At 37.4% G+C, this 23739-nt stretch overlaps 3 protein-coding genes and 1 non-coding gene across 4 annotated transcripts; 1 reads left to right on the top strand and 3 right to left on the bottom strand.

The window, feature by feature from the left end:
* Window positions 1–299: 299 nt before the first annotated feature.
* LOC140015843 (uncharacterized) lies at window positions 300–2095 on the bottom strand. Its single transcript, XM_072068667.1, has 5 exons — window positions 1772–2095; window positions 1456–1651; window positions 936–1123; window positions 587–764; window positions 300–430 (listed from the first exon to the last, which is right to left on the bottom strand). Exons 1-5 carry the CDS (start codon window positions 2093–2095, stop codon window positions 300–302), a joined length of 1017 nt encoding a protein of 338 aa, XP_071924768.1.
* A 2974-nt stretch (window positions 2096–5069) lies between these two features.
* On the top strand, window positions 5070–5176 carry LOC140016343 (small nucleolar RNA R71). The gene has a single exon (XR_011822738.1). It is a non-coding gene; the product is annotated as a small nucleolar RNA R71 (small nucleolar RNA).
* A 6852-nt stretch (window positions 5177–12028) lies between these two features.
* Window positions 12029–16663, bottom strand: LOC140015844 (wall-associated receptor kinase 2-like). The gene is made up of 3 exons (XM_072068668.1): window positions 15808–16663; window positions 15050–15226; window positions 12029–13396 (listed from the first exon to the last, which is right to left on the bottom strand). Exons 1-3 carry the CDS (start codon window positions 16661–16663, stop codon window positions 12192–12194), a joined length of 2238 nt encoding a protein of 745 aa, XP_071924769.1. The 3' UTR covers window positions 12029–12191.
* Window positions 16664–18375: 1712 nt separating this feature from the next.
* Window positions 18376–21486, bottom strand: LOC140015639 (wall-associated receptor kinase 5-like). Its single transcript, XM_072068362.1, has 3 exons — window positions 20452–21486; window positions 20209–20340; window positions 18376–19899 (listed from the first exon to the last, which is right to left on the bottom strand). Exons 1-3 carry the CDS (start codon window positions 21341–21343, stop codon window positions 18632–18634), a joined length of 2292 nt encoding a protein of 763 aa, XP_071924463.1. The 5' UTR covers window positions 21344–21486; the 3' UTR covers window positions 18376–18631.
* Window positions 21487–23739: the final 2253 nt, after the last annotated feature.

Raw genomic sequence — 23739 nt, forward strand, 5'->3', positions numbered from 1 at the left:
GTAGAGTCTTCTGACCGCGGACAAGAACTTTCTTCCCTTAAACGTGACTACCTAGCGTGGGCACACTTAACTGCTATAGAGTCTTCTGATCGTCGCCTTCCAACTCTTTTCCTTAGACGTGACCACTTAGCGTGGGCACGTCTAACTGCCAACTTCCTGCCACCAAACAACAAACTACTAAATGACACTAACACTTAAATAAAACTGCAAAAATGTACGAAAACTAAAACAAATAGTCTTGGGTTGCCTCCCAAATAGCGACTTTATTTAATGTCTTTGGCTAGACGCAGCTGGAACCCTCAAACAAGATAAATTGGATCCTTGAGGTGTACAACTTCTACTTCTTTAACTGAGAATCCTTCAAAATAAGGTTTGAGACGATGGCCATTCACCACGAATTTGTTCTCTGTCTTTAAACTTTGGATCTCCACTGCACCATAATGAAACACATTAGAAACGACATAGGGACCAATCCAATGAAAATGCAACTTACCGGGAAAAAGTTTAATCCTCGAGTGATACAAGAGGACTTTTTGCCTTACTACAAAAGATTTCCTTGAAACTTGCTGATCATGGAAGATTTTACTTTTTTCCTTATAGATCGTGACATTCTCATATGCTTCATTCCTAATTTTCTCCAATTCTTGTAGCTGCAATTTCCTTTGGACCCCCGCATCTTCCAGGTTCATGTTGCATTCTTCACCGCCCAAAACGCCTTGTGTTCGAACTCCACGGGAAGATGACAAGCCTTCCCGAAGACAAGTCTGTACGGGGACATCCCAATCGGCGTCTTATACGCGGTGCGGTACGCCCACAGTGCATTTTCTAACTTCAAGCTCCAATCCTTCCTGTCCGGGTGTACCATCTTCTCCAAGATTGATTTAATTTGACACTTTGACTTGCCCATTTGTCTGCGGGTGATAAGGTGCAGATACCTTGTAGAGCACGCCATATTTTCGGAACAGGGCAGCAATAATCTTATTACAAAAGTGTATGCCCCTATCACTTATCACAACTCTCGGCATCTCAAAGCGGACAAATATGTTAGATTTGAAAAACTCTGCAACCACTCTAGAATCATTAGTACATATGGGTTTTGCTTCCACCCACTTAGAGACATAATCTACAGCACGTAAGATATATACGAATCCAAAAGATAAGGGAAAGAGACCCATAAAATCTATCCCCCAAACATAAAAATTTCAACAAACAACATGGGGGTTTGGAGCATTTGGTCCCTACGAAGAATATTTTCCACCCTTTGACACTTATTACATGATTTACAAAATAAGTACGTATTTTTAAAAAGGGTGGGCCAATAAAGGCCACTCTCCAACATTTTACGAGCTGTTCTTTTAGGCCCAAAATGCCCTCCACATGCAAACAAATGACAAAAATTTAAAATGGAGTGGAATTCACCTACACTTACACACCTTCTTAGCATTTGATCAGAACATTGCCTCCACAGGTAGGGGTCGTCCCAAATATAGTATTTGACATCACTTTTTAACTTGTCTCTCTTAGTCTTGGGCCAATCTGTAAGCAGTTGATTAGTCACTAAGAAATTTACAATGTCAGCATACCAGGGTGCAAATGAATTAATGGCAAGGAGTTGCTCCTCTGGAAATGTCTCTCTCAATGGTTGCTCTTTCTTATGTGTTAGTAAGCAGCTAAAGTGATCTGCAACTAAATTCTCTTGCCCACTTTTATCTTTAATCTCCAAGTTGAACTCTTGAAGGAGCAGGATTCATCTGATGAGCCTTGGTTTTACATCCTTCTTCGTCATCAAGTACCTTAAGATTGCATGATCAGAGAAAACTGTTACTTTTGCATCTAACAAATAAGGTCTAAATTTTTCTAATACAAGAACCACAACTAGTAATTCTTTCTCCGTTGTAGAATAATTGAATTGAACTCCATTCAACGCCTTTGATGCATAGTAGATTGCATGTGCCGTCCTGCCAATTCTTTGCCCTAACACTGCTCCCACTGCATAGTCACTCGCGTCACACATTATTTCAAATGGGAGGCTCCAGTCCGGCGGTTGGATGACGGGCGGTGAGGTTAACGATTCCTTCAATTTGTCAAATGTCATCCTGCACTCCTCGGTGAAGTCAAATGCTATATCCTTTTACAACAACTTAAACAGGGGCGCTCCAATTTTGGAGAAATTGTTGATAAATCTCCTGTAGAACCCTACATGACCCAAAAAGGACAGCACTTCCCGTACACTTATGGGGTAAGGTAAAGCAGAAATAATATCGACTTTCGCTTTATCTACCTCTATGCCTCTAGCCGACATTACATGTCCTAAGACAATACCATGCTCCACCATGAAGTGACATTTCTCCCAATTAAGGACTAAATTCGCTTCTATGCATTTTTTTAAAATTAAAACTAAATTATCAAGGCATTCATTAAAATTATCCCTATACACACTAAAATCATTCATAAACACCTCAATAATCTTTTCTACATATTAGGAAAAGATACTCACCATGCACCTTTGAAAAGTTATTAGAGTATTGCAGAGGCCGAAAGGCATCCTCCGGTAGGCAAACGTACCAAAGGGGCAGGTGAATGTGATTTTCTCCTGATCCTCCGGTGTTATCGCGATCTGAAAATACTTTGATAAACCATCAAGAAAACAGTAATAGACACGACCAACTAATCTTTCTATCATCTGATCAATAAAAGGGAGAGGGAAGCGGTCCTTCTTCGCCACGGCATTCAGTCATCGATAGTCAATGCACTGGCGCCATCCTGTGGGTTTCCTTAATGGGACCATCTCTCCCTCCTGGTTTTCTTCTACCGTAACCCCCGGCTTTTTCGGGACTACTTGAACAAGGCTCACCCAGGGACTGTCTGAGATGGCTAAGATGATTCCCACTTTCAGGAGTTTTAGTATCTCCATTTTAACTATCTCCATCATTAGTGGGTTCAATCTTCGCTGCGCCTGTCTTACCGGCTTTGCATTATCCTCAAGCCGTATCCGGTGCATGCATAAGGATGGGCTAATTTCCTTGATATCTGCGATGCTCTACCCAATCGCCTCCTTATGATCTCGAAGAAGATGAGGTGACAGGTGTGCAGATATGATGACTGGCAGTGTCTCCTTGTCTCCGAGAAAAGCATACTTCAAATGCTTTGAGAGAGGCTTAAACTCCAACTCAGGTGCCTGCACAACAGAAGGCAACAATTTTGTTTGAGTCTCTAGTACAAAGAGGGAAACAAACTCATACCTCGGAGAAATTGGTGGGAGCGAATGCAAAGTTTCAACCGTATGGTATAACTCATCATTTATTTCTATATCAGAAACTGCCCCCAACTCAAGATGTTTGGCCAAAGCTACTGTCAGTGCATCTTCTCCACCCAATTCGAACGTTTCCTACATAAGGGACTCAATAACACTTAAAGCAAAAATGGAGTTAGTATCATCCGAGTATTTCATCGCATCAAAGATATTAAAATTCACCATTTTTTCATCAAATTTCATTGACAAAGTACCCTCATTTACATATATTTTTGTCCTAACAGTGCTAAAAAATGGTCTATCTAACAAAATAGGTGACGGATTTAGTGACTTTTCATCCCCCATGCCTAGGATATAGAAATCTGCAGGAAAGACTAACTGATTGACCTGTACCAAAACATCTTCAACTAATCCCTCTGAATAAGCGTTGGTATGGTCTGCTAGTTGGATTATAATACTTGTACCTTTTAATGGCACAAGATTTAAAGACGCATAAATAGTTTTAGGCATAACATTAATCGACGCCCCTAAATGCAACATCGTTTTCCTAATCGAGGTATCTCCTATTTTACATGGAATTGTCAACATACCTGGGTCCCCACACTTTGGAGGGAGTTTTCTTTGGAGTATTGTCTACACATTTTCTCTCACCGCCACTCGTTTATCTCCTCTTAGCTTCCTTTTGTGGGTGCACAAGTCCTTCAAAAATTTAGCATATTTCGGTATCTACTTGATTGCATTCAACAAGGGGATGTTGATATCTACTTTCCGGAACACATCCAAAAGCTCTTTTTCCTTCTCTACCTTCTTTGTCTTCTCCAACCTGCAAGGAAAAGAAGGTAAGTCAGATTTGATGAGAGGTGAAGGAGTAAATGTTACCTTAGGGTCTTCGCGGATGCGCCCTTCCTCTTCAATCTCCTTTTCTATCTCCTCCTCATTTTTGCTCTTCGAATTTTTCACTTTAGGTCCCTCCACTTCCTTGCCACTCCTCAGTGTCATGGCACTTACATTTCTGGAATTTGCCTCGGATTGTGATAGCAATTTTCCATAAACGTGGGACTCCAAACGGTTGATGGCAGTTGCAATTTGGCTTATTAAAGCATCCTGGTCTTTCATGCCCACTTTGGTGCCCTACTGGAATTAGATAGTGCTCGTGGTTAAGGCTTTAGTCTCCTGCTGGAGCTGAGCGGTATTCGTGGTCAAGAATCTGATCTCCTGTTGAAGCTGAGTAGTAGTCGTGGCCAGGCTTTTGACAATATCCTCCAAAGAGCTTCCTGAATTGGAGGACGAGGGTTGAGGTTTTGTTTGCCATGGCTGCTGAAATCCTGGTGGATGATTTGGGAATGAATTTTGTGACCTGTTCCCATAACTGAAATTGGGATGGTCTCTCCAACTTGAATTGTACGTGTTGGAGTACGGGTCATACTGCCTACGAGGCGCGAGTACGCCTCCGGCCATGTTCACCTGTTCAGCCCCATCCTCTTGCAAAAGGGGACATGTGTCTGTACAGTGGTCCATACTTGTGCAGATTCCACAGACCTTCGCTCGCTGCACGTTCCCCACGGCTAATTGTCTAACCAGACGTCAACTCCGACAGTTGCTGCTGAATGGATGACGTCTCTACCTCGTTGACGCTACGGGTGGGGTTGCTCTCACGGAAGCCAAATTGCTGCGAAATTTCTGCCATTGACTCAATAAGCTCCCATGCTTCTCTTGGCGTCTTATTCGCCAGTGCCCCTCCACTTGCAGCGTCAATGATGCTCCTATCAGTTGACTGGAGCCCTTCATAGAAGTACAGGATCAACAGTTGTTCACTAATTGATGATGCGGGTATCTAGTGTACAACTTGTTCAATCTTTCCCAATAGTCATACAAGGATTCTCCGGGATACTGTTTGATGCTGCATATCTCCTTCCTCAAACTCGCAGCCCGGGATGCAGGGAAGAATTTTTCTAAAAACTTCTTTTTCAATTGTACCCATGTGGTAATGCTACGTGCAGGTAGGTAGTATAGCCAATCTTTGCTGCATCCTTGAGAAAGAAAGGAAAAGCTCTTAATCTAATTTGCTCTTCAATGACCCAAAAGGTTTCATGCTCGAGCAAACCACTTCGAATTCTTTGACGTGTTTGTAGGGTTCTTCACCAGAGAGACCATGGAACAAGGGTAGGAGGTGAATCAACCCCGACTTCAACTCGAAAGCGGTATTCTCAGCCAAAGTGGGAAATGTGATGCACAAGAGCTGGTGAGTCAACTCCGGGACAGCCAGCTCCCGTAATGTTTGGGTGTTAGCCATGCTAAATTCGTCTTCTATTGACTCGTTTGTAGTAGATACTTGCCCTTCTTTACGTCTTCTGGTCTCTTGCCTTCGCCTACGCGCTGCCTTATCAACCTCAAAATCGTATATCAATTTACCTGTACGAGAAGAACGGGGCATAAACTAGCAAAAATATCAAAAAAAAACTAAACCTAAAAAGAAATAAATATTTCAAACGCCAGTCCCCGGCAACGGCGGCAAAAATTGACAGGTGCCGAACCTGTGCGATAATAATAAATAAAACCTAACTACCACCTGAAACAGTCAATAATCAATTCTAGTATTGAAGCAGGGACTCTAAGTGTGCAATGGGTTACTTGATTCACCATGTTCCCGAAAAGTTTGCTTAATGCGATATACCTGAATTAATTATTTAACTGAATTCACTAACTAGTAGACAGTGGCAAGCAGGGTCGTCTCCTCAGCGACTGGGGAGAAATTTATTTCTTTTCAAGTCAAGATTGATGGGGGGCTTTAGAATTAAAAGTTAACTAAATAATTTAACTGCAAAAAGTAATTAACTAAAAGAAATAATTAGGAGAGTTCTAGCCAAGGGTACACTTCAGAAACGGTTCAGGCACTGATCATCGATGCAAAATAATTCAAACAATTATTTATAGATTGGTTATAGTTGCCATGCACGCGATAAACAACCAACCCTTCCTTAATTTCTCGATAGTTAAGGTACGACCGTTAACTATTTCTCTAACCCAAAAATAACTCTAAGTACGACCATAGAATTTAATCTCTAGATTGCATTAATAATTAGAAAGGCCCAATCCTTACTAGCAAATACGCTACGAGGTTTGTTTAAATTAGATTATACGTCTCCCTGACATAAATCCAATTACGCCAGTTGCTATTCAGATAAGGATATTCGAACAATTACGGATTCAATTACCCCTAATTAGCATAATAGCCTATATGAACAATTAATTATTGCGCACTAATCAATCATACACAAGAGTTATAGCAATTAAAAGCATGAAGCATATAAATACCGATAATTGAAAGAAATAATTAAAAGCGACTTAGATCTCACAATAATTACCGAACCAATTTGTTAATTGCCCCCTTGACTAGAATTAGGGATTTAGTTCCCCATAATTAGAGAACAAGCGAACAAGCCACGCGTGTGGAGTTTGGAAAAGTTTTCAGATCAATTTCCCTCCTTCGGTCAACGCCAAAAGAGAAACGCAATGAATTTTTATTCCTCCCAATTGTTCTCCAAAAGCATACAAATACGACGGTCTGGTGCTGTCTTCCAGTTTCGGTCAAAACCCAAATGAACAGCAAAGCCAACAAGTCCACAACGGCGGCTGCCTCCTAATTGCTCACAATGCTACGAGGAAAAGCTTTTTTCAATTGCTTCTTACTCAATTTGGTCAATACGATTGGAAAAGCTATTTGCAAAGTCAACAATTGGGGCTTGTGTCCCCTGATTCTTTTACAGAGCTACGGGCCACCCCATTCAAAAGCTACAAAGAACGAAAAGAAACCTAAGCCAGACGAAGAATTAATTCTCTAAGCAAAGCCGACCTCCTGAGTCTAATACTCCCCTCTTTTTGTCTTGGTCCCACCGAAATTCACGGAGGGGATTTTCCCTTAATAGAAATTGGTATTAAAAAATTAAAACAAGACTTCCCAAAGTAAAATAAAATAGTGTCTATTACAATTTAGTTTCTTCAACTTCTCAAGTGAACCCCACTGTTTGAAGTGCCCCCCGTACTACACATCTTCTGAATTTCAATTTTAAGCATTTTTCAGCATCAAATCCTGCAATTGGCACCAAAATCGTATCTTAGAAAAATCCACCCAATTAATGAAATATTTAACCAAATAATTGTGCAATAATGCTCAAAATATTCCACTAAAATGCACCCTTTCAGCAAACTAGTAATGGAGCGCATGCTTTACGCATAAACATGATGCTTTGAAATTTCTTCTTTTATGGTTTCACAAACTTTTTAAAAAAATCAATTGTTTTGAAAGAATAAATGTAATTGAGATGAAAAAAATTAATATTTAATATTTAAAAATTAATTTTTCTAACCAACACCAATGCACAAGCAACAAAGCATTCCACTTTTGGTTGGATATGGGTTGCATGAGTGCCTTTTTAAATTTTCATTTGAGTTTATATTTTTAGCTTTTTGAATAATTTGTTGTTCGCCCTTACATCATTCTATGAATTTTTTTAATTAATGTTAGCAATTTTTTTCTTTATTTTTTCTTTCAATCGTGGATTACAAAATGATTCATAGTTCTATTGCAATTGTAACACTACGTAAATATATTATACTGAAATTTCTTTCCTCAAATTTGAATAGTTTAACTTTTAAGAGAAATGATTTCATTTGGTGAAACTTGTTTATATTTATCATTGACGACATGGTTTAGGATTATAAAGCTTATATGATTAGCAACTCTAAACTGATAGAATTATCTATTATACAATAGTCAAACTAATGAGGGGCTTAGATGTATTTTTGATTCACCATTGAAGTACTTTTTGAAGTTGGATATTGTATAAAAAAATTATTTTTTGACTTAACTCGTCATAACCCAAAGGATGTTTCACCTTTCTAACTCTTATTAATTATGATTGAAATTGATATATATTATATTCATTGTTTGTAGTTTAATGCTATAAAAAAAATATTCCTTGTAAAGTTCATTAAATATAATCTTTTATAACTTTTGTGGCAATCGTTGCACTCCTATATAGTTGGACACTTTTCTATTTTAACTTGTTTTTCTAAAAATTAATACTTGAACACCAGCCTTCATCATCGAACACATCGATAGACATATGTGCAACATGGACATTGAGACACTAATTCAAATGGTCAAATACTTGGTAGATCTAGCGTACGAGTCCACCCAATGAAAACCAGTTTTTCCGTTTGCGGTAGATTTTTCCGTTTCCTACTTGTCATCTTAACTTTCCCAAACCCTCTCTGCATTTTGACGACTTGATGGGATCTCTTGATGGTAAGATCGCGTTGACCGCTCCTACCGTAGGTAGGAATGCAAAGAACGACATGTGTTGTAGTGTAATGTGCTGGCAGTAGAACGTTATGTTGTGGCCAACGTCGCGTGGAGATGAAACAAAATGGAACGTGTCCGGATGCAACCAAATGCCAAGAAATACCATTCGCCCATTAATATGTTTGTTTTTAATTTTAATATAATTAACCAATTGCAATGATATTTTCCTAACTTTGTTTTGTAGGAATTAAATACATCAAAATAATTTTTTTGTTAAGTCTAATACAAAGACTAAATCAATTGGGGAAGATTTCGTTATTATTAAGTTGAAGCATTTAATTGTTCATTCTTATTTTGGCAAACTTAACCAATATATATCAAGCACGATGATATTTTATTTTTGTAAGTAATTGAAATTGAAATTATATTGCAAAATCATTGCCAATGTTTCCTACTTCTTGCTATGGTGTGTTTGGAAGACTTTAACTTTACCAATTAAACTTAACTAATACAACCATATTTTTGGGTTCAATCCAAGCACAAAACTAATAATGACATTTTAAACATTTCCAAAAATTTTAAAACTTCAGAAACAATAATGGAGACACAAAAGCTCAATGGCTGGCTTAGGATGCAAATGTTGTCTTCAAATACACGCACAATACATTTATGTCTGTGTCTATATGCATGGATTTATATCACTCTTCTAAAGATGAAAGAGTGGAAAAAAATGCCAATACCTCGGCATTAACGTCACATATTTTAGTAATAGACATAAAAAACCAAACCAGTACTACTATTCAAGGACTGTTATCGATTTCATTACACAACAATACATACAATTTCATGGACAACAAATATAGAACACACAATTAATACAAATTTATATGAGGTAGGTCATCAGTAAAGTTGATCAAATTGAATATAAATGATGAACCATGGATTTGGGAAGCGCGTGAAAATGAGGGGATTTATTTTAAATAAAAAAAAATATAGACATAATAAAAGATAACAAATTTTAAATACGTCCACATGGCGAGAGGATACATATTTTACTTCACACAAGGTTGGTATCATTAAATCATTAAATGGTTCATGGGCATTTTTAGTGAAAACAACCAATTGCAAATATATTTCCTTAGTTTCGTATTACAGTTCTTAGATTGTCATGCTTGCTTTTGGTAAGATTCGTAAAACAATAAATGAATTGAGGGAGGTTTCCTCAACACCGGTTTATAAAATTTAATTGTTGATTTTAATTTCTGTAACATTACTAACAAATACAATTTTTGATTGTTAATTATAGTCAAATAACATTTCTTTCCTATTTTTCAAATGCCACATTTGCAAGTGTATACTTTTACAGACTATACTTAACGAATAAAGCACATATTTAGTTCCAATGCAAATCAAAAGACATTAATGTTTTTGTGCAGAAGATGACAATCAAAGAAATTCAAATAAAATCTAAGAAACTATTAAAAATTAAATAACAAGTTACTAAAATCAAATGAATGATAACTAAGGCTCTAGTCAAGAAATAACTTCAGCAATGGTACACCTAATTGATCATTGAAGCAAAGGCAATACCAATTATTTATCAATAAATAGGTTATAACTATCAAACAAGAGATGGCAGTCAATCCCTCCTTACTGCGTCGGTGATTAAGGTACGCCTGTTAATCACTGCTCTAATTAGGAAATAAATTTAGGTACGCCCATAAGATTTAATTTTCTAATTGCTTCACGTATTAGAGGAACCCTATTCTAACCAAATAACGCACTACCAGGGTTATTTTAGGTTAACCCGCGTATTCCCCTGACACAAATCCAATCATGCCATTTGTCATTATTTTAGAGTAATTAAACAATTACGAATTTAATGCCCTAATTGATAATAGATTATTCAATCAACTAATTATCCGGATTCGAGACAATCAATTAGTTGGACAATTATAATCACTGTAATAAGAGAATATGCGAATACTAATAAATAAAATGAAAAGATAAAATTAAATCGATCTCATAATTTTTTAGGTGAATCAAAACCTCCATTGTTCTTTGATTAGAGTGAAGAAATTAGTTGATATTTGATGCAAAGAATCCATACAGAATTGAAGCAAGATCCGCGGCCATCAATTTAATTCGATTGAAGGCGTCGTATGAAGAAGGAAAAGAACCCACTAAAAAGTCATGCAAAGAAAAGTCAAAAGATCCTCACATACGAGGGAGACTATCACTGCCAAAAAGCTAAACAGAAAAGTCAAACAAAGCAACTCCAAAGGAGTGCCTGTTCTCTGCACAATTTTTCTATCTCGGTCCTCCCCCTATGCTCCTGTGCGGCGGCCAAAAGAAAAGAAAAAAAATCTGCCTTCCGCTGTCCTTGCAGCAATTATCAAAATGAGCATAAGTTTTTCTTTTCCAAAAATGCCCTCTGAGATAGTCTCTCTTACTTAGGCTCCTTTTCCGTTAAATTGGCACTTATTGTGGTATTTTCTATCTACTTCCTGAAATAAATGTAAAATATAAAAAATGAGTAGAATTTAACAATTAATTCATATTGGATCAAGTAATAGAGAAAATTAATAATAAAATAAATAATAAAATTACACTTATCGATCAACAAGGTCCAAATCCCAAACAAAATCAGGAGCAGCCGCCCCTTCTGCCATTGCCTGAAGATTACTCCACTTTGTTTCTTCTCCAGTACTGCATGAGAAGGGAACATCTTTAAAATAATTGAAAGCATGGCTTCCTTTGCTCTGATTTCGGCCTCTGTAACTCGACCTTCACCATTCTTTTCACAGGACTTGATTCGTCTCCTTTGGCCACGGTAGGCATCTTCCGATGATTTCCTCCAGCCTTGTGGGCAACACTGACACATTCATCTAGTTCGGCTTCAGGAGAGAGAGGATTCGCCATTGATATGTTCGCAGCTTCTTTATTGTGTTTTACGCTTTGAAATTTTTTGCTGGTGAGTCAAAAACTTAAAAGGAACCTACAGTACTAGACAATAATCGATCTTGGGCCAATATATATAATGAGAGATAATGTTTTAGTCAGTTTAGCACTCAGAAGCAAGCATGACTTTTTTTTAATTTAATTTTCACTGTACTGATATAAGAGTGTAGGCTTTATGAAGAAGTATTATAGAAGTCGATGTGTAATTTCGTGCCAATATTTATGATGGAATGCTAATTGAGAATGGGTTGGAACTTTGCGAAAATACTGCTGTTTTGAATTCATTTTAGGCCTTTCAACTATACTAAATATGGACAGAGTAGCCATCGACTTATGATACTGAATTATGAAATTATTAATGAAACTAGCAACCATGAACTAAATGAAGTTCAAAGAATATGGCTAAACTTAAAAGCTGAATTAAGCAACAGTTCCATAGGTGATCTTCCCAGTGATGGGCATGATGGCCAGTTAGAAATTCACATGGCACTAAAAGAAGCATTGAAGAATTACGTTAGTATGAAAAATTTTTCATAATCAAAGTTATTTTAGAAAACATAAACTCCTTATTTGTTACCATAACAAATTTCAGGATGCCCAGGGCATGACATGGCCAGTATGAGCATATCTGGGAACTTAATGTATAACTCTAACCACTAACAGAATAATGAACTAGTGCTTATTCATAAGTGGATCGACATCCGAAACAGATCTAGAGCTATCACCTTCAGTTGTCCATGTATAATTGTTATCAGAAAACACGACAGATTCTCCCTCATTGTGGCTTGGACTTTGAAAATTTTCTGGAGTAGTTGACTGCACTGATGATAGTTTCATGCTTTCCAATCCAATGGCAACTTCCTTCATAGTTGGCCTTTTCTTCCCATTTAAGTTTAAGCATCGTTGTGCAAGTTTAGCAACTGCTGTGATCTCCTGTTCATTCCCTTGATTTATGAGCTCAGGATCAAGAATATTTCTGAGAGAATCCTGTTCCATGGATATCAGGAACCTTGTTGCCAAACTCAAGTTACAATCTTCATCTGTTGCTGCTGAGGATATTGGCTTTTGTCTTGTCAAAAGCTCAGCAAGGACCACCCCAAAGCTGTAAACATCACTTTTCTCTGTAAATTGGCTTGACTGGAAATATTCTGGATCCAAATAGCCAAAAGTCCCTTTAACTACAGTAGTTAAGTGAGTTTTGTCAATTGTCACAGACCTTGAAGTTCCAAAGTCTGATACTTTTGCTATGTATTTTTCATCCAAAAGTATATTGCTGGATTTGATATCTCTGTGGTAGATTGGAATTGAAACTGCTGAGTGTAGATACGCCAATGCTCCTGCTACCTCGATGGCTATTCTTAGTCTCAAATTCCAAGTCAAGGGAAGCTCCTCATTATTTCCATTATGTATGAGGGTAAAGAGGGTTCCATTAGGGATAAATTCATAAACTAGTAGTGGGACTTCTGTCTCCAGACAACAACCTAGAAGCTTTACCACATTCCTATGATTGATTTGTGAAAGCAAGACAACCTCGTTGATGAATTGCCCCAATTGGTTTTCATCAACCTTTTTTGACTTCTTGATTGCTACAATTCTGCCATCCGTTAGCATCCCTTTGTAAACTGTACCTTGACCTCCTTGACCTAGTATGCGATTTTCATTGAATCCATCACTGGCCTTGTTCAATTCTTTAGCAGAGAATAGCATTGTTTTCTCAACCCCACCTTCATCAGCAGATAACTGGTGTTGCAACAAAAGACCTCCATTTCGTTTAAAAAATTTCTCTTGGCGCTTTTTGTTGCGTCTCTTTTTCACTACTTTGTACAAGGTATAAGTAGCTATCATGAGAAATAGTACGCCAACACCCGCAAAAGTACCTGTACAAATCCAATATTGCAATGATTGCAAATTTTTAGAGTCGAGACTGTTGTTGTACAAGCACGGTGCATATTACAGTTAACATACACTGAAAGATTGATTTCAAACGAGTTGCCAGTTGAAGTTCTTGTGGGTGGTGGCTTTGGCCGGGAGATAAAGTAAATGACACCTGTGCATTTTTGGTCTGAGAAAGAGGAAAAAGGTTTACATGCCTAAGTTTTCTACGTATTAATGTGCCTTTCCTATGTGTGGCTGTAGTTCTTTATGTCCTCGGTAAAATTCTTTGCAAGTTGCTGGTTGGATGTTTGTGGAATTGGAAGGCTATTTGGAGGCTGGTCGGTATTACATTGAAGTGGTAATTATTTGAAGAATAGTATTACAGGAAGTGAATGGCGATTTGCAAAATATAGGAGAAGTACCTAGAAGCAAATCGTAGAGTAGTCAATGTCGTTTGACCTTGTGTTTTGTAGGTAATCAATCTAAACAAGTTTCAATTTAATAAAATCGACATAGATGAAGGGCACCTTCTACAGAATGTATAGAGAATGGCTAGAACTCAAAGAAGTTGAAGCTGAATCATCGCAGCGTCAGAGCTTTTGGTGAAACAATTGAGACTAAAACAAGAAGCAATGGGACCTCCAGCAGCAAATATTATTAAATTTAAATCATAACTGATCAGCTACTTCCTAAACGGATGATAGCCAGGAACTCGACAGGAAGAATCATCAAAGCTTGGACATTACAGGAACAGAGAAACAAGATTAATTATATTTCATCTGTATATATATTAACTGATCTGTACCACCACCAAGCTGTTCAAGCCAACAGGGAACTGGGTGACAGTTAGTGAAATTGTTGATTACATTTCTTAACAAGATTTAAGCTTGAGTTTGTTCCTGAGTTTATTGTTTCGGCAATAATAGAATGTTTCTCTATATGTGATGCTTTTAACTGATAGCCAATAATGTGAGAAAATGTCTACCCTAGATTTTTTATTTTATTTTATTTTTTGGGGAGAAAACCTCTACCCTAGAATTTTTCTTTTCCTTTTTCACTTTAATAGAGACTTCAAACCATACAATAAGAGAGCGAAAAAAGAAAAGATTTGAATTAGAATTAAAAAGATAACGGCACTTGATTAATGTGGCTAATCATCGAATTGGTCTTGTGCTTCAGACTCTTAACTCTCTTTGATTTGCACTTGTGATGGGTATGGCAAATGTTGACTTTGGTTTCGCTGAATTCGAGGTCAAAAGTAAACCTGATTAAGAGGTGGTCGAGCTTTGGGTTGACATTGACTCAGCTAGGTAGTTTTGGCTCAGTCTGCTCTAGTCCTTCTCAGGTTGCTCCCATTAATGATTAATCCCTATCTTATGTAATTCACCAAAAACATGAAGATACAATGTGTGGTTTGTGATAATAGGTACTACCCATTTTCCATGCCACCAAAACATACTGATTTATTATTTAAGATATAAATTGAAACAATATATAGGCAATGCTTGTGTCGATCGTATGTGTATGTGTGTTTATAAACAAAATGCAAATTAAGCTGATCTGAGAACGGTAATTTGCTTTTTGACCAAGCTTGGTCTTTGTGCCTATCTGTATAATACTTGGGAACTTCGGTAACAAAAAGAACAAACTATTACCTGCCACAAGTGCTTGATAACTTTTCTTAGGTTTAGGGATGCAACTTCCACTCCCTCTTCCATCATCTTTCTTAAGGTACCCCTTCGGGCAAGAGCAATTGTAGCCTCCTTCGACGTTTATGCAAAGTTCTCCGAATTTGCAATCATTGGTCTCTTCTTTTTGACATTCATCAATATCTGCATAATGTTACCCCCAGAAAAAATCATGTTGGATCTATCACGGATTTGTTTTCCTTCTTCTTTTAATATTTTCTTTAAAAAGTAAAGCTCATTTTTCAAAAGTACATCGGACCATGTTTGTTTGGATTGAAAGTTCATTGGAAAATTTTTTTTTGTATTATTTAGTATAATTTTTTTTAATATGATGTACATGATATAAAAAGTTGGTTAGAGAATTTGTTTTGTGAACAATATTTTTTTTTCCAAATAACCCTAACCAAATTCTTTTTTCCATGGCACAAAGTAAAAAAGTAAAAGGGTTATCTTAATTTTATAAAAAGGAAAAAAATCAAATAATCTTTTTTAATGTGTGCAAATATTGATGTAATTTTCCCGGGAAAAAGTAGGTGGTGTGTGTGTGTGTTTGTGGTTGTTGGGTGGGTGGGTGGGTGGTAGTGGTTTTGGGGGGGGGGGGGATGTAAAGGTTAACTAACTCAGAAGTAAAATGGACAATGAATGATGCGCCAAAATGATTGTCCAAAGTGAAGTAGCAATCATGATATGCTCCAAAAAAAAAATGGTAGCAATGAAGTGCGTACCTCGGCAACCAATATTTGGCAAGTAAGGATTACCTTCATAACCCTCATTGCAGAAACAACGGTATCCCTTGTAATTGCCTGATCCATTTACGCAATAGGTATTATGCTGACAAGCATAAGTAGACGAGTCCTTTCTTGCTGTTTCACACGTCTGGGTTTCATCTCCAATCCCCCAATCAAGTACCACAGGAAGTTTGTCTACCCCCCGTAAATTGGTAAGGTTGTCGAAAGTAAAGTTGAACTTACCTTCTTCAACCACAAAGGCAAAGCTACAAGGACTGAACTCTTTAACATATCTATGATTGTAATAACTTTCCGCTTTCAACTCGAAATTTGTCATTCCTTGCGGGATTGATGTCTGGCAGCATCCACGGCCGGACGAGGAACCATTAACCACGGCAGACGGGTTGAAACACATGGTGATGCACCCGATAGTTTGATCTACAGTAGTCCCCTTGACAGAGTGGAAGCTTTGGAGAAAACCATAGGTGTCGCAGCCAACTGCTGTGAATTTGTTAACGGTACTATTGATTGTGAATTCGGGAAATCGGAAAGAGGGTTCATCATCAGATTCCGGATGATCAGGACATTTGCGAGCTACAAACTTGAGAATGTTCAATTGACCTTCAAGGGATATTTTTGTGACGTTAACGTTTGAGTCTTGTAGAAATAATTTGGGAGGATTATAAGAATGGTTACAAGTGACTGAAAAGTTGGACTCCAGATAACAATCTTCTGTCATGCCAAATGGGTACGGGATCGTTATATTTCCGCAGGTATCACTGCAGCCATGCTTCGCTATGCGTAAAGGAGGGTATGATGCCGCCGGGGTGATAGCTGGCTTTAAGGACACCATCAATATGAAAAGTATAACCTGACCAAATTTCATAGCTGGGGAAGCTTTGGACTGGGATGGCTGCTTAGTTTTGGGATAATGAGGTTTTAACTTGTATGTGGTGTTCTTTGGAGGAGGCCATGTTTTAATTTATAGAAATATCAATCCACTCTAGCTTTGGAGGCCAAACAAGTCTTCATATAGGCCGTTCTAGTGCATGGAATGCTTTTTTTTCTTCTTTTGGATGACAATATGATATGTTAAAAAACCTAAAAACCAATAATTGACAGCAAGGAATTATAATTTGTACAAAACTCTTATCTAAATTTCATTAAGAATCTCACTGACAAAATTATTATTATTTATCAATTAAAAAGGGAAAGGAAAGCAAATTCATGAGTAATTAGACTACAACAAGAAAAAAATAACTATGAAACAACCAAAAAAATTATTAGGTAAAAGAAAAATTAAACGCGGAAAGCCTTTGAAGGGGTCGGAATTTAGGAACGGTTTCCTCCTTCCTGGAAAAAATTCTTGTGGAACGTAGTAGTTGCAATTATAATCAATATTATTCATCAAACACAATTCGATGGGAAGAAATAATACATAAAGTTCGGATGAAATTGCTGAGTCTTATGGGCCACACATAATCATCCAGTTTTTCCAAGATGCGATGGTTTCCAGGAGTAGCAGAAAGTTCGAATGACCACAAAGATATGACCACGACTTTGTCTTTCCAGTGGAATCTTTGGCCTTGTAATATGGAATTGAATCGTCTCTTAGTACTGTACAACCTCGCAGCTGGTTAAAAGTCTTTAAGTCTTTGCAACAAAGTCTGGACACGAAAATGCATCTTTTTGGTTACCCTCGTACTACTCTGCATCCATTGCCATCACTATATAGATAGTCAAATTGATATGGTGGCCACTTCCCAATGTTTTACACGACGCGGACTAAATTAATAAAGGCCCAGGGCAAGAGGAAACCCGTAATAGAAAAATATTTTCACAGTTCAAGACTTTCTGCTTGATTACTCTGGGCTAGTATTTTGGATGGATGCAGCATACCCCCTAGCACAATGTTTTGCTACGGTGCTCCTGAGAATATGATATTATGAAACGTCTCAATTCATTGCCACGAATCGCCACCTTCCCTGCATCCCGCTGCCCATCTTCCTCGTACCAGTAGTTCTATTTTTTGTCCCCTGCCCGTCCTTTGCCTCCCGTAACTAGCCCCAGCATCTACCCTCTTATTTTTCTTCTACTTCAAAAGTTCGCAATTTCCTCATCTTTTCCCTCCAGACGTCCTTCACTGGGTTGGGCACTATCTCTTGCAATTGGGTTTTTTTTTTTTTTGTTCTCAATTTCCACTACTCATTCAATATAAATCAGTTTTAATTTAGTTAAGAGCTTTCTGGATATTTTTAATAGCTTTCAATAAATAAACTTCAAGGAGAAAGCTGTCATATCAGTACAGTGGGAATGGAGGTTTAGGCTAATAGTGAGAAGGTGCAGCATCCAACAGGTTGCTGGTGCTTTTTATTCTCCTTATCTCAATAGTACCACTTTTTATTTGTTTAATCAGTCATGTAAAAATAATTATCATTATCTGCTGAAGTGGTGCCCTCAAGTTGAGGTCTCTGTAGTTAGGTTCAGTTGATTAATTCTTATAACTTCCAGTGTAAACTCATATGGTTTTGATTTAATCGTGATTTTTACGCCAACTCAGTCGAATGTTATGCTTAGACCAAATTTATACCATTTTACACTAAATATTGTAAGAGTTACATAACCCAGCAGAACTGAACTACAATTCAACTTGAGAGGCCTTGGATCAAATAATCTACTCACACACAATCAAAATTAATTGCGAGAAAACTGCTGAAAATTCAACTCCATTTGACATTTCTAGGAGGAGCTCGTAATAATAAATGAAGAAGTGCACCAGAACTGGAAAGTCGAAAATTGCAGCTCCAGAACACCCTATCATTCATCTCCCACCAGCAATTGGTACCATCATATGCTCCATTATGCTATGACTCTCAGTATGTATGCAGTTAGAATCACCACCGTCGACATGTGCATTTGTTGATTGCATACCAAGCAAGGAGGCCTCAGTGTCGGTGAAATCAATCTTAGAAACTTGAATTGGAGATTGCTTTGCTCTTATTTCCAATACCTCAAGTTCTCTTGCTATATTCTTCATAGACGGTCTATCTTCACCTTTTACACTCAAGCAAGATTTAACAATCATTGCAACTTCTTTCAAAAGCTCAATACTTACATCGCACATAATGTTGCGATCAAGAACCTGGATCAAGTGACCACTTTTCAGTGAAGAAATGAAATAATTCGCAAGAAACTTCTCTTCCTCCACTCTATCCAATGATAATGCCTTCTTACTTGTCAGTAGCTCTATAAGAACTACCCCAAAGCTGTAAACATCACTTTTCTCTGTCAACAAACCTGTTAGCATGTACTCGGGGTCCAAGTAGCCAAATGTTCCTTGCACCATTGTAGATACTTGATTTTCATCTAAAGGAGCCAATTTTGATATTCCAAAGTCTGTGACTTTTGCAGTGTAGTTTTGATCTAGAAGTATGTTTGCCGATTTGATATCTCTATGGATAATCGGTGGTGAAGCTACTGAGTGCAAATATGAGAGAACTCCGGCAATTTCTGATGCTATTCTTAATCGGATATTCCAAGAAAGATGATGTGATTTTGTTGTGCTGCTTAAATGCTCGGAGAGAGTACCATTGTCGATGAACTCATAAACAAGTAATGGCACTTCCGTCTCTAAGCAACATCCTAGAAGTTTAACGACATTTCTACTATTAACTTGGGAAAGCATAATCACCTCATTAATAAATTGATCAAGTTGATTTTCGTTAACTTCTCTGGACCTCTTAATGGCAACAGTACAAGAATTATGGTCTACTAAGATTCCTTTGAAAACTGTGCCGTATCCTCCACGACCAATAATTCGAGTTTCCTCGAAATTATTGGTTGCCTTTCGTAGTTCTTCAAGAGTGAAAATTCTAGCAACATTTGTGTTTCTTCCTTCTTGAGCCAGTCGTTGCTGTAGCATTAATCCACCATTTTTCCGGAAAAACTCCTCCTTCAATCTGTTTTCCCTTCTTTTCCTCAATTCCAAACACAAATAAAAGCAGCAGAAAAGTAGAATTGCTGTGCCTATGCCAACACCTGTTGACAAATTTGACTGAAAAATTAGCAAATGATGAGATCTATCGGATACTTTGCAGCTAAAGACTCTAATTTTGCAAGTGATTATCAACTTTCATGTTCTCTCACTACCTGGTAAAGAAAAGAATTAGGTTTCTTTCTCTCTTATACTATGATTAGTTGCCATCTTAAACCAAATGGAACGGGTTTCAAGAAATCTTCATTTTATCTTAATTTAATACTCTCATGATACAGCACATATTTATCACACCACTTAAGAGATGGTTCAATCCATAGTGATAAATTCTCCTTTGCTTCTCCAATCATTTCAAAGTGTAGACTAACCTGAAACAATCATAGACCAATTTATATGGTCAGGACTGCAGCCATCTCCACCTCTCCCATCACCATGATACCCTTTGAGACAAGGACATGTGTAGTTGCCCAATGTGTTGTGACAAACACTATTCTTCGTACAATTGTAAAGAGTTGGATCTTGGCATTCATTAATATCTGTAGAATTCAATAAAAAATAGAAAGCAGAAGCATAATTTGAAATGTGAATTGAAACACACATATACATACTGGTTTATTAGACGAGTTTAACAAAATTTTCGCACATGCCTTGGCAACCATCAGGAAGATATGGGTTGCCTTCGTATCCTTGATTGCAAGAACAACGGTATCCCAACCCCTTGAAAGGTTCGTAACAGTGACTGTTTTTACCAGAGCATGCATAAGAGGTCGTGTTTCTTTGGGCAACGTCACATGACACCTCCTCAATGGTCCAATCGGCCACGACGGGAAGACTTAAATCATCGCTTAAGTTGGTGAGGCTATCTGCAGAAAAATTGAAAGCCTTCTCTTCGACCACAAAAGCGTAGCTGCAAGGATTGAAACCCCACACCTTGGTGTGGTTATTAACACTGGCCAAGCTCACATTAATATTCCATGCCCCTGGTGGGATATCTGTCTGGCAGCAACCGATGCCGGAACAAGAGCCATCAATTACATCTTCCTTATAATCACAGAAAGAGACACATCCAGTTGTGTAGCTCCGGTTTTGACCAAAACCATAAACTATAGCCACGGCATCACAGCCAACGGCAATAAATTTATTAGCTGTACTGCTGAAGGTAAAACGGTCGGATAATTCTATCCATGGTGACTTCTTGTTCAATAAACTTCCGTTTTTATTATAGCAATCAGATGCTATATCCTGCATAAGGTGCACCTGACCTTCCAGAGATATTTCTGTGACATTGATTGTACTGTTATGCAGAACTGGTTGAGGGACAGAGGTTGAAGAGTTGGTGCAGTTGATAAAGAATTGTTCGTTAAGGTAACAACCTTCTGTAATACCGAATGGAAATGGAATGCTTACATTTCCACAATGATCTTGGCAGCCGGGCATCGCTATAGAAAATGTTGGGGATGTCAAAGTTGAAGCGGAAGACAGCATCAAGGCAATTACCAAATGCAAGAGCATCGGTAAAATCAAACGATTGAAGCCCATTGGAATTGTTTTTCAAAGAAGCAAGTTTCCTTATACGGAAGAGAGTTGCAATTGTTAATTGTGCACTTCTAAGGACTTTAAACTTACGATAGGGAAGACTTAGTTAGTAAACCCACAGAAGGCCTACGCATTTTACGATTGAAGCTTCTTCTGTAGACCCCAAATAGGGACGTTTTATAGGCATTCCAAGTAAAGGGAAGACTTAGCCAGTAAACGCACAAAAGGCCTACGCATTTTACCATTGAAACTTCTTCTGTAGACCCCAAATAGGACGGTTAACTTCAAATGAATGCAGTCAAGATATAAAGGAGCATTTGTTCACACTAGTCTCTGTCGACGATGGGGTCCACGTCTTCACGGGGTTGCTTATGCTAACGACATAAAGACTCAGTAAGGGAAGACATTCAAGTCCACCCTACTCTTTCCATTTATTTACGTGAAAAACAATAAGGGAACCGATAAATTTTTTCCACTTGATATGAGAAAAAAAATCATAAATGTGTTTTTGGATGTAATGTATGTCATGAAAGTAATTACGATATATGCATCGGCCGATGAGGTTTTAGTCTGCTTAGAGTGTATTTGATAAAATTGAAATTTGAAAACTAAAATATTAAATTTAAAATCTGAAGGCGAAATTCATTAAATTATTAAATTGTTAAATATCATATTTGATGCATTTGAGTGTATATCATATTAACTGATATGTGGTTAGTTTATTAATTATTTTTTAGAGTAAATTTTGTCTAGAATATTTGGTTCCACTCAATTAATTCAAAAGTTCTAATTTTTGTTATCAAATGCATTTGAATATGTTATGTTGAATCTAGTTATCAAACGGAGGCCTAAGATTGAGATTCCAAGATTTAGAGGGCTTGGGTTCAAATCTCTCCTCTCTTCCCCCGCTTTTTAAATTTCATTCCTCTTCTACTAGAAAAAAATTTTAAAAATAAAAAAAATATATGCTTAGAATGGAAGGATTAAAGAGTTGTTACAATTGACTGAAAATCTCGACTCAAGATAACAATCTTCTGTCATGCCAAATGGGCATGGGATCTTTACTTTTCCAGAGGTATCAATGCAGCCATCCTTGGCTATAGGAGGGTATGTTGCTGCTGGTGTGATAGCTGGCTTTAAGGACACCGTCAACACGAAAAGTATCATTTGAACAAGCTTCATCACTCGGGAAACTTTGGACTGTGATGGCTATTTAATTGTGGAGTCAAGAAGAGATCAGATGATTGACTTTTCCCTCTATCACCTCGCTAGATAATAGAAAAATCGCCAGTAGAAAACATGGTTTTTTTTGTCCCATTAGTTTCCCAGCATGTACCCTACTACCACCACTACCAAACAAATGAACGAAGAATTGCAATTATAGTAGATGAACAAAATAACCTTAAGATTTACCACGTCTTGGCTGTTGCAATTGTGAATGAACTTATGTTCCTTGGCTGATCGGGATCAGCCGTGTGGAGCACTCTAGGAACATACGATGACTTGTTCTGTCGATCCCAAGTATTCCCATAAGTCTAGTCAGTCTCTTTCAGGGACTTCTACCAACTTTTTTGTTTTGAAGATGAATAAATCCGAAGAGAAAAATTGATTGACTTTTTCATCTATCACCTGTCGAGAAAATAAGAAAATTTCCAATGGAAGAGTTGTTTTTTCCCACAGAAGAAATATAATAGTTTTGGTCCTAAATGTTTAGCACCTGTCATTTTCACTCTCTCTTCCAACCCCACTCCCCCTTAAGCAAAAGATTCCCTACAGGTTTTTGTATGTATATAATTTCACAAATTTCTTTATTTTATTTCCATTTTTGCGGTTAATTAATTAGTCATGTGTCATCACATAAGTTAATATTCTTATTGTCTAAAGTCAGGTGCTTTTTTATTCTCTTTTTTTAATTCAATCTAGTGAACATGTGACTGCAAATAACATGATTTCGTTAGTAATTAGGGAAAATCCGTCAATTACACTAAATTTGCTTCAATTGGAAATATTAGGAACCATATTTATTTTTGCTGAAAGTTAGGAACCAAAATTACACTGGTGCCAAACATTGGAGAGGACTAGATTCACAAAAGTACGAAACACTAGGGACTAAAACTTTATTTTTTTTCCTTTTCCTATCAGTATGAAATAACCCTAAGTTGGTTCACCACATCTTAATTAGTTGATGCAATCGTGAATAAACTAGTGTTCTTGGACATTCTAGTCTCATAAAGACTGCTAACCTTGTGCATAAATGTTGCCTGCACATGCATTAGCTGAGGGCATGTGAAGCACTCTAAATACTTAGGATGGTTGACATGCAATTGAACACAGTTGTCAAGATTTCAATTGGATTTTAGTTATCTCTATGGGCATTATTGAGAATAATTAGATAGACT

The sequence above is a fragment of the Coffea arabica genome, chromosome 10c, assembly GCF_036785885.1.
Source record: "Coffea arabica cultivar ET-39 chromosome 10c, Coffea Arabica ET-39 HiFi, whole genome shotgun sequence".
NCBI classification, from domain to species: Eukaryota; Viridiplantae; Streptophyta; class Magnoliopsida; order Gentianales; family Rubiaceae; genus Coffea; species Coffea arabica.